General features: G+C 54.2%; 1 protein-coding gene across 3 annotated transcripts in view; it reads left to right on the plus strand.

Annotated features, from left to right (window-relative positions):
• DUSP10 (dual specificity phosphatase 10) overlaps positions 1-13,244 on the plus strand; it is a 72,623-nt gene that overhangs the window by 33,520 nt on the left and 25,859 nt on the right. Inside the window, exons 1-2 of one of the 3 annotated variants that reach the window (XM_036354869.1) lie at positions 3,011-3,146; positions 5,309-6,162. In XM_036354869.1, the coding sequence (XP_036210762.1) occupies positions 5,352-6,162 (811 nt within the window). In that variant the 5' untranslated portion in view covers positions 3,011-3,146; positions 5,309-5,351. Of the gene's footprint in view, positions 1-3,010; positions 3,147-3,282; positions 3,395-5,308; positions 6,163-13,244 lie in introns of those variants that run through there. The other 2 variants (XM_036354872.1, XM_036354870.1) reach the window with 2 other exon arrangements.

The following is a 13,244-nucleotide window of genomic DNA, read 5'->3' on the forward strand; positions in this document are numbered from 1 at the left end:
GGATATGGCCGAGTATAATGGCTAGAATACTAAAATACAACGAAGATGCTTTGCTGTTTCTTTGGGACTAAAATTGAACATTAAGGCTTTGCTGGTTAGTTGTATATAGTTCAGGTTCATAGTCATTGGCTGGCTTGGTATTACAAATTTAAATCTAAGGGCAGTGCTTCAAATAGCATTTTCACATTTATGGTTCAAAAAATAGGAACAAAATCACCTCTTTTTGTATAAAAGAAGCTTAAAAGTGTAGCGACTGAAAAATATCCATCTGTATAATCTTATTTTTTCTGCCACTCTGTAATTGGGATATAAACTGTATACTTCGAGATGCCTAATAATACAATAAGTACATCTTTGTATATGTTAATCACATGCTTATTTCATGTTTCAGGTTTGATAAACGATGAGAAATGTTGCCATCATTTCCAATTTTTTAGCCCGGAAGGCTTAGATTCTTAGTCAACTAGTCAATTATCATCACTAGTTTGAAACTATAATAAAATACTCATCTCATCAGATGAGTTACACTTCTTTTTGAAGTTCCTTTCCCCTTCTGAGCCTCATAGGAAAAGCTGTTAAGAGCTCTTGTGTAAGTCCCTACTTTGTTTGGGCCTATATACTGGGGTGTTAGCAATGAATTTATAATTTAATAGAGGTCTGACATACGAAATTCATGCAAGGGGCTTGGCCCTCGCAGCCATGGCAGCTTGCCTCGGCCCTCACAGCCCCAGCTTCCTCCGGAAGGTCGTCCAGAAGGACATCTGGAAGGTCGTCCGGCTGTCTGGTCTACTTAGCATATTACGCTTTTATTATTATAGATAGATCCTAAGTACCCTTAAATAGATGCACCCCATTTCCTTAAAGAAGGACAATGCTTTTTTACTGATTGCCTTTTATCAGTAATCCTCCCCCCACCCACCCCCAGCACTTGCACCAGAATTTTCCCCCCCTTTAAAAAAAAATTATTTTTTTAGTTGGGGTATTCCCATGTCACAGATCAATGAATGAACACAATGACTCTGGTTGGACAGACACAACCAATGAGAGGCAGAATCAGGACCTGCACCCCGAACTCTCCAAACCCTGAGTTAGTGAACATTTCCCCCCAATAATGACCCAGGGTGAAGGATGCCTTAGCTATTTAAGCTCTAAAGATACCCAAGGTAGACAGACCTTCCAGAAAGTTCTTTTCTGATGTCTATGGAAAGTATCAGAACACAACTTTCCTGGCCAGGACCTGTTGATCCCCAAAGGTGTGAGAGCCACATGGTGTGCCCCCACCACTGCATGTGTGTGTTGGTGTGTGAGTGGAGAGGGGACTACAGAAACCCTTTCCTGTTTGAGATGACTGTATGCGTTTACTTCCATTGGAAACACTGGCGGGAAAGCCAGACTGTGTATATGCATAGCCCCTGAGATCCCCGAAGGATTTCTCTGACTAGTGCATTGAGCGCTGAGAGCCAGCAGATCTGCGCTTAAAAGCATTTACATGCATGCGTCGCCACCACTTAGCTGACTTATCAGGCCTGGAGCCTGAAGTTTGTCTCCAACACCTTCAATCTGGTAAGAGAAAAAAACACACAAAGCAAACTACTCTGTCTTGCTCACAGGATCCCCGGCTCACGGCATGGAACGCATCCTACTCCTTCCCCCTGCCAGGCTCTCTGAGCCAGGAAAGGGCTAAAGGAGAGGGCCCTACATCTTCAGGGCTCTCGGATGCAGGTCTCTGCAGTCCCTCTCCGCATCTCCACCCCAGACAACTTTCCCTCCTGTCCCTGAGACTTCCCAGAGGCGGGGCTGGTGGGCTACTGTGGCCCCCTCGTCCTCCCCACGTGCGCCTGGGCCAGCGACCCCTGGGCGGCGCAAGGCTGGTGGTTGACACCGAGTTCAAGTTCCTTTCCGGGGCCAAGGCTACTCCAGAACCTCGGGGCGGCTGTCCTGGGCTTGCCAGGGGCCCTGGGGGTGGCGGGGCCCGGGGTCATGGCGGGCGCACGAGGATCTCCGGGACGCACGGCCTAGGCCCGTGGCGCCGGTGCCATGGCTCAGGGTGCGCCCCCTGTAGCTTCCTGCCTGAGCCCAGGCCGCAGCCCTGGAGCAGCCCTCCAGCCTCCGGTGGTGCTGTGCCCGGAGCCCTGGCAAGTAGGCGGAGGAGACGGGGGCGTGACCGGGACGCGGGCGTCTGCGAGCCAGAGGGCGCCGCGCCCCCCGCCGCGCGGGGCAGCAGTTGGGAAGCCGGAGGGGCAGCGACCTCTGCGGGCGGCCGGCCGACGCTTCCCGGCGACGCGAGGCCGAGCGAGGCGGCTCCCAGGATGCGGGCCTCGGCGAGCTGGGCGGGCCTCACTGGCTTCCAGTGGCATCCGAACCCAGGACGCGGGCGGAGACGCGGCGATGCCCCTGGCTGCGCGCTCACTAGGGTCCCGGGCGCGGGCGGCTCGGCAGCGTCGGGAAGCTGGGGTGAGGGTCTGTCCATCACCTCGAGCCGTTCCAAGAGCCCCGTTTCCCCATTGGGGACGGCGATTGCTCTCGTTGTCTCGCCTTTAGGAAGTTACTCCGGCACTTTCATCCCCGTCCCGGGTGAGAAGGAATCAGAGAGAGATCGCGCGGTCTGTCCCCCGCAGGGGTCCCAGGGGATCCCGTCCAGTGGGCAGAGCCGGGTGGAGCGCAGCGGCGAGCCCCGCCAGGTGACACTTGAGCCCCGGAAAGGGTTAAGCGCGCGTCCCGCCGGCTCGGTTGACATGTAAATACAGAGCAGCTGCTCCGCGCGCGGCCCAGCGGCCCTTCGCAAGTTGTTGATTGGTTGCCAATGACATCACCGCCCGCGTTCTGACACCGCGGACCCGGAGCAGCGGAGCCGCGGCCCTGGTGAGCCAGGCGAGGCCCCGCCCCTGGCCCCGCCCCCTCCGGCCGCCCATTGGTCGCGGGCTGCGGTGAGGTAACGGTCCGCGTTCTCCGGGCTCTTATTGGCCCGGCGCGCCGTCGGTCGGCCGCCGGCCCGCCCCCCCGGAGCCGTACATTTACAGTCCTGGCAAAAGAGAAAGTAACTATGTTGTGGCTGGAGATCAATGAAGCCGAGTGAATGGGGGGCTGAGCGCGCGGGTGCACACTGAGGCGGCGCCAGATGGTGGAGGGCTGCGCTCCTTTATGAAGTAAGTGCAAGTCCCCGTGGCTGCTCCGAGAGCCCGGGAGCGCTAGGGGTGTGTGTGTGCGTGTGAGTGTGTGCGTGTGTGTGTGCGTGTGTGTGTGTGTGTGTGTGTGTGTGTGTGTGTGTGGCGATGCTCACGGGGAGCCACGGCAGGTGAGCTGAATCTGAATCGGTTCCGGCTGTTGGCTCGCGCCGCGCTGTGCGTTTACTCTGCAGTCTGTTTGGATTTTGGACGAAGGGGGGAAAAATGAGGTTTGTTGGGACGCTTTGCGGCAGTTTTAAATGCCCGGGGCTCGTCAATGCGCTGTGTGGCGAAGGGGGGTGTTAGGTGCCCCAGGAGCGGGGAGGGAGCGTCCTCAAACCCCTGGATTGTCTACTACGATTGCAGCCTGTGCCTAGGGGTGGTGGAGGGTCGAGCAGCCAGGGAGAGGGAGGCAGGCAGCTCAGTGTGTCTCGGGGAGGTTTCCCGGGCCGGTCTGGCCGGCTTCGCGGGGCCGTGTAGACTCCGACCCTCTGCTGCAGGGATGCAGATCTCGCTAGACACCCCGTGCGGGTGTGAGCCGCGCACCCCGCCTGGAGGTTGGGGGGCCGGCCTGGGTCCCCGCGGACACGCTCAGGCGTCCCTCTGCGGGGAAGTGGGCTGGGGATCCCGGGACGCTGCCTCCCAGGTAACACATAGCAAAGACTTACGCCGCTTGGTCCGGCCAGGAATAGTACTTGCTCTTCCAAAAATACTACGCCAGGGAGGGAGGAGAGCGGGGAGGGCAGGGGTTGGCTCCCTCGCTCCCATCCAGAGCTGGGGGAGAGGAGCCTGAGTCGGCGGGGGGTGGACCTGGGGATGGGGTGCCTGCGTGCCTGTGTGTGCGTGCCCGTGTGTGTGTGTGTGTGTGTGTGTGTGTGTGTGTGTGTGTGTGTGTATCCTGCTTGTGACTCTTGGGCTCCGTGTCCGCAAATGGTGACGGTCGTGTGTGGACGGGTGACAGATGACATTTCCCCAGACATCTCTGAAAGTTGGTTTGCATGAGTGACTCTTGCACGGGGTTTGGTCTCTTTCCCGTGAGCATGGCTAATGGCAGGGCCGGGTGTCGGGCGCCCCTGTGCCTTCAAGGAGAGGAAGGAGCTGTCCCCTGGCAGGCGCCCTCTCCAGACAGCAGGCCGACCCGGTGGGCAGTACTTCCCCGCCCCCTTCGGCAGGGACAGGCGAGCTGGGAAGGCATCTTCATGGGATTCATCGCCTCCAAGAGGGGGATTTCGGTGTGGGGTTGAAATACTATGCACAGCGCCCGCCTCCCGCTGAGAGCGGCTCTAGGTCGGTGCCTGTTGGGAGATGAAGTCAAAGCGGTCCTTTCCCCTAAAAGCCAGAGGGGGGGGGTGGGGGCGGGGGTGGAGGGTAGCCAGGGCGCAAAGGGGGGTGGATCTGCCGGGGCTGGGTTTCCAGACCTGGCTCCTTGGCTGGAGGCTTCATCTTAGTTTGTAATGAAAAGGGGAAATGCAGGCTAATGAACAGGCTGAGAAGCATCGGGGCTTAATCTGATTGTGTGTGCTTTTCAGAGGGCTCAGCCGAACGGAAGGCAAGAATAGCTCCCAGCTCAAGAGATGCACTTAGGGGGATACTTTCATGCCGATGTGCGGGGAAGTTGATATCCGCCCCGATGTATATTTAGCCGCGGCGTATTTCTGCGAGCCGGGCCGAGCCCCTGGCCATTCCCCCGCCTTTGCAGAGGGTAGGGAATTACATGGGAAGTAAGCAGGGGCGGGCAGGTGGGTCTTTCTGAGATAGTGGCGCTCTAGCGCTGCCCAGGAGACGGGGCCCCGAATAGAGACCTCTTCAGCGCCTTCCTTTCTGACTCCAGAGTTTCATATCTTTGTGCCTTTACCTTCCCTGAGGGTGGACATCGACGTAGGTCCGAGAAAGGCTGTTTACCAGCGTGTGCACAGGCGATACATTTAACCTCAGACTCAGGGACCACATAGCTGGGCGCCCTCAGGTCGGCATCCTCGTGGACCCTGTCACCACGTGTCTCCGGCTTCGGGAGCAGCGTGATGGAGGGGATTCAGGACCACGTTGGTCGGAGGGATGCAGTGGCCTCTCCTAGGGATTGGACAAGGCGGCCTTGTCTGTCACGTGACTTCATGCTTTCTTTCCCCCCCTCCTCTTCTTTACAGACTGTCTTGAGTTCTTCTTGAATTGCCAGTGTTCGGCCTCCTCATGCCTCCGTCTCCTTTAGACGACAGGGTACTAGTGGCACTGTCCAGGCCCGTCCGGCCCCAGGATCTCAACCTCTGTTTAGACGCGAGCTACCTGGGCCCCGCCGCCCCGGGCAGTCACAGCCACCCTCCGGTCATCGCCACCACCGTCGTGTCCCTCAAGGCTGCGAACCTGACGTATATGCCCTCATCCAGCGGCTCTGCCCGCTCCCTGAATTGTGGATGCAGCAGTGCCAGCTGCTGCACTGTGGCCACCTACGACAAGGACACTCAGGCCCCGACCCCAGCCGTTGCCGCCGGCTCCGCCACCACTGCCATCGGCACCTCCGGCACCTGCCCCGCCACCCAGATGGTCAACAGCAATGACAACGCAGGCTCTCTGAGTCCGTCCGGCGGGGTGGGCAGCCCCGCGGCCGGGACCCCCAAGCCGCTGGCCAGCATCAAAATCATCTACCCCAACGACCTGGCGAAGAAGATGACCCGATGCGGCAAGAGTCACCTGGCCAGCCAGGGCCCCGTCATCATCGACTGCAGGCCCTTCATGGAGTACAACAAGAGCCACATCCAAGGAGCCGTCCACATTAACTGCGCCGACAAGATCAGCCGGCGGAGGCTCCAGCAGGGCAAAATCACCGTCTTAGACTTGATCTCCTGTCGGGAAGGCAAGGACTCTTTCAAGAGGATCTTTTCCAAAGAAATTATCGTTTATGACGAGAATACCAATGAGCCCAGCCGGGTGACGCCTTCCCAGCCACTCCACATAGTCCTCGAGTCCCTGAGGAGGGAAGGCAAGGAGCCTCTGGTGTTGAAAGGTAACGAATGCTCCCTCCCCTGGCACACTCCTGACTGGCCTGGGGTCACCCGGGGTTTTCCCTCACATAGGTAGCGGCATCCTCCCGACCCTGCCTCCCGGCAAAGACCGGAATAGAAGTCCTTCTTCTTGTCCGCCCTCCCCTGCCCTTTCTTAATTAGTTCGGTGTGGTGAGAGGCGTCCAGTAGCCTTGAACTGGAAGCCAGAAGATTTGGGCTCTGGTCTTGCGTCTCGTTTCCCCTTCTGATTTGCATCGTGCAAGTCATTTCACCTCTCTGAGACTTTCCCCCTCTTTCCCCAGAGGGGCTTTTATAACGCCAGAGGGTGGCTCAGGTCAGGCCTGGTCTGGTAGCGCTCGCCCAATCCATCACTCGTTGGAAAGTTATTATCGCTCAGACTCAGCCCGGGTTGGTGGAACTGAGATGGTGAACTGCAAGTAAACTCCCAGGTACCAGTTCTTTTTTGTGGGAGATGCTTCTTCTTTCTCACCTCTCCCATCAGCTTGGATTTTAGGTGGTTTATACAGTGACGTATAGAGGGACAGAGATCCTTCGTCTAGGGCCCCGCAGTGTAAGTTCATCAGCAACATCTGTTCCTCTGCCGTAGCTCTAAGGGACAGAGTCATTCTTATGAGATCCTCCCCACCCCATTGCTCTCTCTGGCTGCACCTGACAGTCGTTGGCATCATGGCTCCTTCAAGATGGGGCAGTGGGTGACTTGCCTCAGTACATTGAATGCAGAATAACTTGGAGGTCATGGTGGCTGAGCCCTGGCAGGAGGGATTAACTACCCACTATTCTCTGAGTTCCTTCCACCCAGCGTTGCCTGACCTAGTGGGGCAGCCCTCGCCCTGTGTCCATCTTGCCTCTTTGCCCCAAGGTACCATCCTTTGGGGCACTACACCTCATGCTTCCTCTTCAGCGTCTTCTGTCTGGCGGTGGTGATTCTGAGAGATCATCATCTGTCTTCTCTTCTCTTATGTCTGAGCCAGGGTACACAGTCTGGGCCATATCACCTGCCAGTCTCCGGAACTGTGTGGACCAAAGGGTCCCTTTGAGCATCTTACATATTTAAATTGCAACGGGCCATTGAGGTGAGCAAGTTAGTCGTTTTGTCTCTGTGAGGGCAGCTCCGCCATCCTCCGTCTGGTCTTCCCGGTGATGCATTCTGCCTTTGGCTCAGTACCATTCTTGGAAATACGGTTTGGAATTCCTTTGATAGAACCCGCCTGCCCACCCTCCAGTGCCCGCTCCCTGGACTCAACCACCACAAAGTCACTGCTCCTCTTCGGGCTGGTGGGCTCTGATGGGAAGCATGACATCGTGGAGGTTGTATCTAGAGAGTTCCGGCAGCAACCACTCATTTTTTTGTTGTTGTCATCCTTGGGTTTTCTTGGGTTTACAGGGATGTTCAGATCCCCTCTGTGTAGCTCTGTGTGGTATGGCTTTATATTCTTGTTTGGTTGGCGTTGAGTGATTCCCAGTAAGTTGACCATGATCTTGGCTTGGCTTGTCTTTTTTTGGATGAGAAAATACAACCTACACAAGTCCCGTTGGTGATAGTTGGTCTTGGGGAGCAGACGGAGTGGGTAGTCCATGGTCGTAATGGCCGTCTCTCTGCTCATGCAGAGTGGATGTTGTTGAGAAAAAGCAGGCCTTGTGTGTCTGCAGACTCCGAGGCTAGGCATCAAACCATACACACCAAGTTGACCCTGGACTTGAACTTGAGGTTGATTAGAGGAGTTGTATGTCCTCCCTTCTCCTTTGGCCGTGGGAATTATTGTGTATGGGGGTGGCTTGTCAGTCACTGAGAAATGAGTCTCCTGGGTGCTACCGATGAAAGGGGGGTTCCTCCCCCCACCCCCGTCCTGTGGATGCAGCTGAGGCTCCAGCAGCCTGGGTTGTTCCTCAGTGTCAGGGAGGGAGCTTGCCTCAATGGGCGGGGCCGGACATGCTGCTGACCTCACCACTGGGCGCCCTGGGCGGCCGCAGTGCGGGCTCGTCATTTTCGGGTTGGTGAGCCTCAGCGGCGGTGGACCTGGAAGGCGCGCTGGTGGTAGAGGTTGGATGATTTGTAGCTTTTGGGGGGCTTTTTCTTCGAATATTTGGGCATTTGCTTGGAAATCTGTAGTTCAGGAGCAAAAAGGGTCTATCATCTACTATATTTATTATTATCATCATTATCATTTTGGTCTCTTTCGGGGGAACGGCCTAAAATTTGGACCAAGATGGGAAAGAAGGGGGGAGAGCAATACCAGGATCCCTCGCTGCCCTTTGATCTGGGCCAACCAAAGGTTAATGCCAGAGCACCGTGGAGTGAGGAATGGGGTGGGCATCCCTCAGAAGGCATGGCCAGCACCTTCTCCCAGGCTCTTGTGTGGCTCAAGCAGACCATCCTGGCCTGGCTGCTCAGCTGAGGTTTATTGTACTAACCCCAGCCCTTGGCGATGCAAGATTTTTATTTTAGCAAGAGTGGTCGTGGGACCATTTGGGAATGAGTGAGTTTTGTAGGGAAGCCTTGGTGATGGGTAGTGAGAATCTTCCAGGGTAGACATTTCTAAGGCCTCCTTCATGTATTTTCAGAGATTTCAGTACAATCGCGGGTAATTTATGGCCAGCCCACCTGCTGCCCTGGTGTTATGTTTGTAAACACTGGTTGCTACCCTCCCGGTCCAAGTTTCATGTCCCCCGTTCCAGTGCCGCGGTCTCCATTTTTGGAGGTGCCTGACCAGTAGAGCGGCTGCTCGGGGCCCGTTTTAGTAAATGCTGTGTCAGGCCGGGCAGGGAGGGATCAGAGCCACAGATTAAGTTACTGTTCTCATTTACACTCCCCTCCCCGCCGTGACCTGTGTCCGAATCCATGGTTTAGTCTCAGCTTCCCAAGAAAACACGGCTTCAGACCTGCGCTTCTACCCAGCCCCGAGAAAGGAAGAGATAGGTAGGGATTTGCGCAGTCTTTTTGAATGAATTATAATGTGTGTTACCCACACGTGATGTTGAATGTGATCTCTAGCCACACCGAATCAGAGGGCTAGACCGTCCTGGGCCTCCCAGGATGAGAGCTACCATCATTGCTATGGTGTTTGTCAGGCTCCCGAGGTTGGGTACAGAGAAATAATTTGTCATTTACCTGAAGAGGCATCACCATCTCCTCCTTAAAAACAGTCTACGCCTTTAAAATTTTTACTACAAAATATTTCAAATACAGAGAAAAGTAGGAAAGAGTGGAGTGAGCACCCATATACCTGTCACCAGATTTTAGACAATTAGTACTATTTTCCTTCTCTTCCTTTTTGTTTTCTTTTGTTGAAAACATGTATAGAACAGACAATATTTTACTGTAGTTAAACATGTTTTATGTTTAAACCTCATGTTTTAAAATCAATAAGGCTGGGATATTTGATAGTAGAGTATGGACAACATTGTTACTCAATACTGCAGTGTCACGTGGCCATTTTGGGGAAGTTTTCCAAACTTGTAACTTCTGCTGTGACGCCCAGGCGGCCAGGGCCATGGAGAAGCAGCCCTCCCTCTGAGTGGAGGGCTCCAGGCGGGAACTGGGGGTCCCCAGCTCCCCGTTCTGCTCAGCTATGTCGGGTCCATGCCTGTACTTGCTCTGCGCTCTCACAAAACAAAGACTGACTCAGAGGCATTTATTGGGGAGCAGGGGGAGGAGGGAGAGTTACTTCCGGAGATCGTTACCTAGAGAAGATTTGGGTAACATAGGGGGGTAGACTCTCACACTGTAGAACTTCCCTCCCTAACCCCTAAGAAGTGAGCAGCATCGACACTGTTGTCATTCAGAACCTCTGTTTAACACCCGAACATGGCTAACAGGAGCCGTGGAGCAAAGACGGGGGGAATTCAGGCCGGACTTGGGATCTGGTTTGAGTTCCAGTCTTGATCTTCTCCCTCCTCGCCCAGCACCCCGCCCCCCACCCCCATCTCCTGCCCTTGCTAGGCACAGTAGCTATCTCATCGTGTTAGTTAAGAATACAGGGAACTAAAGTGTGCAAAGTGTCTACGTAGTTCCTCATGGTTAACGACTCGCACATGCAGCTTAATATCATTACTGTTGGTGGAACAGGAATGATGGTGCCAGTAAAACAGGCAGTTTGGGCTCCTTTTCCAAAGGAGTACAGCTAACAAGCTGGGTACAGCAGCGTGTGTGTGGTGTGTGTGGTGTGTGTGTGTGTGTGTGTGTGTGTGTGTGTTGCTGTGGGTTAAAAATAACTGGGTGACTGGTCCCTAATTTAAGTAGCATACAGTTGGAGTGCCAAGTAATTACAAAAACATGCCGGGTCAAGAGGCCAGAGTAATTTGGGCCTCCCCTTGAATTATTTACTTGCAGGGGGATTGGTAAAAATGTGATGAGACATTTGGCCATGTACCGCCCCATAACTCAGGAGTGAAAGCAGAAAAGCTGTGACGCGTTGCTTTTCCTGGACCCTCTGCAGCCCGGGTTATTTTTGGAGTCGGGATTGTAGTCTGACTATAAAAGGGGAGGTGGGAGGAGGGGCAGCGCACGCCACGTGGAGAAGTTCTGGAAGCTTTGAGATGGGAGGAGATCGCGTGGGAAGTCATTGAAAGGCCTGCTCCGTTCTGCAGGCGCGTCCTGGACCTTTTCCCTGAACTGGCCCGCAGCTGCCTGTGCCCTCTCTGAGCCCTTGGACATACCACCCTCCTTCTTAATGAAAATGTCAGTGAAAAGAGATGTGCGCTCTCTCCCTCCCCCCCCCCCCCCCCCCCCCCCCCCCCCCCCGTCTCTCCCCTTTCTGCCCTCACTCCGTCTGCTCCTCATTACGCTGCTGCACAGCGGAGTGGAGTTTAGCTCACTTACACCTGGCTCCACTGCAAGGTTTTCCACCCCCAACTAGAGGTGTCCTCAGGCAACTCAGGTTACCCCTCAGATCCCCAGTGTTTTTTTCCATTGTAAAATCGGGGTAATGCCGACATCCCAGGACAAACCGAGATGCCGTAGATGAAGCGCCTGGCACGCAGCTCTCCGTAGCTCAGCCCCTGGGCCCTGCTCCCACCCCCCCCCTCCCTTTCACAGCCTCTTACATGACATCAGGCGTGTGGCTTTGGGGAGGGTGTGGCCGTTGTTCCCAGTACAGCACTCTGGGAGCCTGTTCAGTATGAACCACCCATGCGGCCTTACCGGTTCCGATCACTTAACCATCTGGCTTGTCAAGGGCAAGTTCAGGAGAGTCCTCTCCTGGCAGGGGCCGCTAATGATTGTAGATTTGCAAAAGCAGGGTGGGGAACAGAAGAACCTTCTGCCACGGTCTGTGGCTCACATGCCCCAAGGAGCTGGGCGCGAGCTTTTCACCAGGAGCCCCTGCTTCCGAAGGCTCCTTGTCGTGAGCAGCCAGAGGCCCCCTGGGTAGCGGTTTGGGCATAAAAATGCTTCGGTCTGCAGTGTACAGGCGGCTTATTTCAAGTGGGAAGATAAGGATACACTTATCCAGGAAGGGTGGACGTTCTCCCAAGGGAGGTCATCTTTGCAAACTCAAGAAGCTCGGTTTGGAGAACAAGAAGGAAGCTTAGAGTCCCCTAGCCCCGAGGCCGGCAAACTGCGGCTCGCGAGCCACATGCGGCTCTTTGGCCCCTTGAGTGTGGCTCTTCCTAAGCCTTAGGAGTACCCTCATTAAGTTAATAACAATGTACCTACCTATATAGTTTAAGTTTAAAAAATTTGGCTCTCAAAAAAATTCCAATCGTTGTACTGTTGATATTTGGCTCTGTTGACTAATGAGTTTGCCGACCACTGCCCTAGCCCAATTGTTTTCTCAGCACGCTGCTCACTGGGATCAACTGGGATGACTTCAACCTTTGATGCATAGTCGCCACCTCCAGAGAGTCTGATTCAATTGGTGTGGGGGCCCTAACTGGTTTGGCTCAGTGGATAGAGCATTAGCCTGAGGACTGAAGGGTCCCAGGTTCGATTCCTGTCAAGGGCATGTACCTGGGTTGCGGGCACATCCCCAGTGGGAGGTATGCAGGAAGGAGCTGATGGATGTTTCTCTCTCATCGATGTTTCTAACTCTCTATCCCTCTCTCTTCCTCTCTGTAAAAAATCAATAAAACATTAAAAGAAGTCAATATATTTAGTCAATAATTTTTTAAAATGTGTTTTTATTGAGTTTTAGAGAAGAAAGGAAAGGGAGAGGGAGAGAGATAGAAACATCAATGATGAGAGAGAAACATCAACCAGCTGCCTCCTGCACACCCCTTACTGGGGATCAAGCCCGCAACCCAGGCATGTGCCCTGACGGGAATTGAACCGGTGACCTCTTGGTTCATGGGTCAAGGCTCAACCACTGAGCCACACTGGCCGGGCTATTCAGTCAACCATTTGAGTATTGATCTTTTTTGTTGAATTTCCAGATTTCAGTCCAGAACTATAAGGGCCTAAGTCTAAGATCTCTTGAAGCCAGCAACTCAGGATCCTGCTTTTGACCTGGGTTCTAGAAAAATGGAGCAAATCACAATGTTGATTTAATCCCATCTTCTAGGGAATGTAATGGCTGTACCCAAGTGTCTCAGGTTTCTAGAGACTTCTTGGTAGGTTGGCTTCCACATACATAGGGCCTTGAGGGTAAAAGAGATCCATTCATTGGCTCAACAAATATTACTAAAGCCTTTTCAGGATGGGGAAGCTGCCATCATAACCGTTGTCATCTAAATGCCAGACTGAGAGCCATATACACACCAGGCCAGTAATTCATATCCTTCCTCCTGGATGATCAATACCTGCTTGTATTCTTCATCGCCTTCAGCCACACGGTCTTGTTTACGGGCCGGTTCATCTGGAGGTGCCACTCTCCTGGGAAGTGCATGTGTGGCATTTGGCTTCTATCTTCCCTTTTCCCCTTGCAAGAGAGAGTCTGGCCTTCTAAGCACATCTTCACGGGCCAGCAGAATATCTTTCATCGCCTTGATCCGAAAAGACATGTTTTTTTAAAATAAATGTGTTGGTTTTTAAGAGGAAAGGAAATATATGTTCTCTCTCCCTCCGCAGCTCGGGGCTGACAGGGCCCCTCCGTGCGTGGGAGGGGAACTAGGGCATTTGGGCCATGTT

The sequence above is a fragment of the Myotis myotis genome, unplaced genomic scaffold (genome assembly GCF_014108235.1).
Source record: "Myotis myotis isolate mMyoMyo1 unplaced genomic scaffold, mMyoMyo1.p scaffold_m19_p_21, whole genome shotgun sequence".
Classification (NCBI taxonomy): Eukaryota; Metazoa; Chordata; class Mammalia; order Chiroptera; family Vespertilionidae; genus Myotis; species Myotis myotis.